The 4,949-nt window shown below is 39.9% G+C and overlaps 1 protein-coding gene across 1 annotated transcript in view; it reads left to right on the forward strand.

Annotated features, from left to right (window-relative positions):
* Nucleotides 1–81: 81 nt before the first annotated feature.
* Nucleotides 82–4,949, forward strand: part of DNAJC21 (DnaJ (Hsp40) homolog, subfamily C, member 21) — a gene marked incomplete at its 5' end in the record, with an annotated part of 11,208 nt that continues 6,340 nt past the window's right edge. Inside the window, 3 exons of the mRNA XM_010024711.1 lie at nucleotides 82–175; nucleotides 1,179–1,302; nucleotides 2,224–2,346. Coding sequence (XP_010023013.1) covers nucleotides 82–175; nucleotides 1,179–1,302; nucleotides 2,224–2,346 — 341 coding nt within the window. The remainder of the gene's footprint in view (nucleotides 176–1,178; nucleotides 1,303–2,223; nucleotides 2,347–4,949) is intronic.

Genomic DNA, 4,949 nt, shown 5'->3' on the forward strand with positions numbered 1-4,949 from the left:
GGCCGGGCGGTGTGTGTGCGGTCGCGGTCGGTGAGGTGCCGGCGAGCCTGGAGTTCACAGTGTCGCTGAATTGTTTTATAGATAAAAACCTCGAGAACGCGGAGGAGGCGGCGGAGCAGTTCAAGTTAATCCAGGCAGCGTACGACGTCCTCAGCGACCCCCAGGAAAGGGCCTGGTGAGCGGTGCCTCGGCTCCGGGGAGGCGGCTTTACTCAAAAAAAAACTTCGGTTCTCGCTGGGCCCTGTGGCATGTCAGCACGTGTCTGTGGGGCAGGAGCAGTGCTTTGGGTCAGGCTTGGGTTGAGAGCCACGCAGCCCCTCGGGCAGGCAGAGCCCCCCATACGTACACCTTGCTGGGGAGGCACAGCGCACCCCACACGCCCTCCGCCCGGTGTGTTGCACGGTGGTGTCGGGCTGGGCGCTGAGGAGGGCTCTGGAGGACACAGCCGCTGTTGGCCTCTGTTTCTCCTCCCCAGGGCAGGAGGCAGCCTGCTCGTTGGCGTAAGTGTCCTTCTGGTCACAGTCCTGCCAGACTTAGGGGGAAAGAGCCAGCACCACGCTGAGTGCATACAGGTGTTTAGGGTGCTGTTGGTTGCTGCAGATGGTAAACCTTAATGACTACGTAGTGTCGTCTGGCAGTCCTGGTTTTAAATACACGCACATCTCTTCTTAAGAAATCACTGCTTTACATGTTCTGAGTATCTTGTTTTTCAAAGGGGCTAAAGCATCTACGAGACTATTGCAGCCAGAAAGGCCTGTACTAAGTTTGTCCTCCTTGGAAGGACTGTTTCTCAATTTTTATGTTAAATTTTTATATGCTAATGTATGATATAGTTTTGGTTTGGTTTTTTTTTTTGGTGTGTAAGTATGGTATGATTTAAATGTCCTACCCATTTCTGAAAGCTTGTTGAAGCATTTTGCATATGTGTTTGCTAGCTGCCCATTAAGAAATTGCTGCTATAGATACTGCAGATAAAGTGATAGCAAGTAAGCTAAAAGTCAAGAGAGAATATTTACTGAGCCTAGCCTTATTTCTCTCTGAAGACTCTGGATATGACACGCAAATTCGGGACACCGGGCTAAGCTGTACATTGAGGTGATACATGTCCTTTGTAAGTTTACTAGCACTGGGGAATGTTCTGTGTCTCTGTGTCCTTATCACTGTGAATTTTTTGCTAGGTATGATAATCACAGGGAGGCTCTGCTGAAAGGAGGAGTTGATGGAGACTATCAAGATGATAGTTTAGATCTGCTGCACTACTTCACCGTTAGCTGTTACTCTGGATATGGAGATGATGAAAAGGTAATGAATTAGTAGGTCTTTAATGAATCAATTTGAATTTCATGGAAAGTATTGACATTTGCTTCACATCTAAGAGCTATGTGTAGAATTGTTGAGCCCAGCTGGTAATAATGCTTAAAGAAATCTTTGCAAGACAGGCTTATGCTGGATGCTTAGGGAAACTTTAGTTTCTGCTTATTGTCCAACAGTTACTTAGTCATGATTTCCAACTACACCATACAAACACACAGGGTGTGCATATTATTTGTGCCATATAGTGAAGCTTTGTAATGCTTTGTAGTACCATCTGTTTATTCAGAAATGTCATTAACAAGCTAGAATAATCCAAAATGGGAAAAAAATAAAATAAAGCGATATGACAACAGTCCTGGGGGAAGGTGTGCTCCCTGAAATTGAATTGTCTGTTGGATTTTGAGATACTCATCATAACTTAAAAAGCTCCAGGTAATTAGAAAAATCTCTGCAGAAAAAATCTTTATCTGTCTTTTTGTTACTGTGTTAGAAGTGAGTTAGTAACATCTTAATTTAAAAAGAGATAGGATACTTAATAGTGAATTTTATATTTGGAACTTCCTCAGAACTTGATCCTGTGTAATCAGGAATTTACCAGCATCTCCAGCATGCTGAAACATTTTTTCTCTGGGGGGAAGAGGGAGGTGTTAGATTTTAATACAGGTTCTTGATGTATGAGAGACTACACAAAGGAGATGGAAACAGAAGGAATGCGAGAAGATGGGGACTTTGTTAATGGAAAGGTCATGCTATCTAGAGCAAGTTCTTAGAAGGCTTTTACCCTGATTTCAAGTTGCTGTTGCAGGATCCTAATATTTCTCTAAAACACACTACTGTGACTGAGCATTTGTACACCTATCACTGGGCCACGCAAAGTGAGTTGTGGGGTTTTTTTATTTTTAATTTCAGGGATTCTTTACGGTTTATCGAGAAGTTTTTGAAAAGATTGCAAAAGAAGAGATGGAGTATATGACCCAGGAAGATATTGAAGAATTCCCTATGTTTGGCAATTCCCAAAGTGACTATGATACGGTAAGAGCAAGTGTAAATCTGAACTGAAAGTAACGCAGTTAAGTCATGACTTTGTCCCACAGTGAAATCAGAGGATAGGTTTCTGCTGGTCTTTGAGGTGAATACAAAACCATGTATCTGCTGTCTTTTCTGCTACTGTAGATCAGTACTATAAAGGAAGTGCTTGTGTTCTGATTCATAATAATTAGATGAGCTAAAATTGGTATTTCCTGTTGGACTGTATCATTAGCCAGGATTTTTGGGTAAGTTGTTAGTCAAACACTTCTCAGGCCTAATCATCAACTATGCCAGTGAAACTTACGAGTAGTGCAAGGCCTATGAAACAAAGGACAAATGTTTTCTTTGCTTCTTGATGAGAATAGTTTACCAGTGTTTTAATGCAAGTTACATTACAGAAAGGGGTATTGAGACAATTATTTTTGTTTTAATAATATGTAGTGCCCTGCCTGATTTAGAAAAACTGCATAGCACTTGCTGCATAACACAGCCTTCAGCAAATGGCAGACGTGGTGGCTGACCTGCAGTGTGAGCTCCCACAATCATGCTCTTTGTAATCTACAATTATTCTGTAGTAAGATTTATTTTCCAAAACATTGCATGCTTTCCTCTGGAAAGCAAGAAAAGAAAATGTGTGTGGGACACTTGAATTCTTGTCATCTGGTTTGCCAACTATTTGTTGCATTCTGCCAGACTTTCCCTTTTTTGTTTCTTTTTTTATTTTTTTTTTAAGGTTACCAGTATTCCTGTGTTGAAGTTAAATAGTAAAGTAATAGCACTTTCCCAGAGAATAACTGCACTTATCAGTGTACTCAGTTATTGTTCCTGGTTGCTACTTAACGCCTGTCACTTCTAGTAGAATTATACTGTATGACTAATACTTAGGAAATTTAAATTGATGCATACCTTAAAAATAAGTAACTTAAGTGGTATAAAATGTTGCTGTAGTTAGAAAGAAAGTTAGAAATCAAACTAAGAAGTGTCAGAATGGGTGTTTGAATGTCAGATAAAATTACAGGACGGCTTAATAAATGGAAGTCTTTCCCAGAGAGAATATTTGTGTCTCTGAAACTGCTAAAATACTGAGTTCTCTTGAAACTGTTTGAGGCCACTGGATAGATAAGATTATAGACCCAAACCAGCTTTTACGCTTTGACACCTGCCTTGTTAATGTCCTGGAATCAGAATACTGTTGTGCGTGTTTCGGGGTTTTCTTGAGGTTTGTTGTTTTACTGACAGGGAAAAAAAAGATTCATAGTGGTATTTTATGTGAAATAGCACAATTAAAAGGTCATTATCCCTGTTAAGGTATATTCAGATAAAGATGTTACACTGTCAGAGGATTCGAGCATGGCAGTGCTCACTTCTCTACTCAGTGGACTGAGTATCATGGGAAAAGGGGAAAGATGTAGGAAAGGAAGCCACAAAAACTCTATAGAAGCTTCAGAACCTGCAGTGTGAATGCTCTCTGGTTCAGTCTACTGAGGTAATTCACAAGAAGCTTGAGATGCAGCTTTGCATGTAGGTAGACCATTAGAAATTTAATGTTGATGTGTTGATAGTCCATGTGAATATCAATGGCAGGAGGAAAATAGGAGATACTAGAAGAAGAGATATTAAACTATTAGGTTAAATACTTCTATGAGGTATTCCAAATATAAACAGTAGTGCATGTAGAAGTAAGTAGTAAAAAGGCAGCTTAATAGAGTAAGTAATGTAAGAAGGGAGTTTAGGCAAATCTTTTCTCCTGAATATAAAAAATGCAGAAGGTTAATAATTATTTGCAGAGGAACAGACAACAAACCATAACAATTATTATGCTGTTTTATTAACCTATAATTTACTCATGAATAGTGAAAAGAAGGAGAATAAGGGAAGAAAATAATTTCTTTTCATATGAGATTCTTTTAATCACATTTCTTTTAATGTGAGAGCTAAAGGGCATCACTTTAGCCTGTGGTCATATAACTTGCTAACGAAACAGGAGTAAGTGCATCTTCACATAGCCCCTTATTAAACTGTGCAAATCATGGCTCCATGCTATTCTATGTGCCAACAATTTGCATAGATTAATAAAAGAAATACTAAATTCAGGAAAGAAAAATTAATTGAGGGCTATTAAGGTCTGTCTTGCTGTGGAAGCAGAGAGAATATACAGGGAAGAAATAGCATTATGTACATGTGTGTGTTCTATTGTGCTGATCATTGGCTGCTGTTGGAAATGTATGGCTGACCTTTGGCGTAATTTAATATGGGGGTTCTTAGGCAATACATGCATATGCCGGCTTGTGGACAGCACATCTGATTCTGGTTGTGCTTTTCAGTTTGAGAGGAGAAGTACACCACAGCTGAGTAACTGGGTATTAGTGTCAGCATGATCCAATCCTGCAAGGGGATATTCTTTGGAACTTGCAGCTTGGAATAGTTTAGACAGGGCTGGTGATTTGGCATGGTCTGAAATTTTAAGGATACTAATACAGTTTTCTCTAAACCTTTATGTGATTTGTTTATACTCTAAGGGATAACTGTGGCCTGCATAGAAGACACAAGCTGCTACAAAAGTCCTGAATTGTTTGATGTGGTTTTTGTCCTGCCCTCTCTTTCCC

The sequence above is a fragment of the Nestor notabilis genome, unplaced genomic scaffold (assembly GCF_000696875.1).
Source record: "Nestor notabilis isolate BGI_N333 unplaced genomic scaffold, ASM69687v1 scaffold28970, whole genome shotgun sequence".
Taxonomy (NCBI): Eukaryota; Metazoa; Chordata; class Aves; order Psittaciformes; family Psittacidae; genus Nestor; species Nestor notabilis.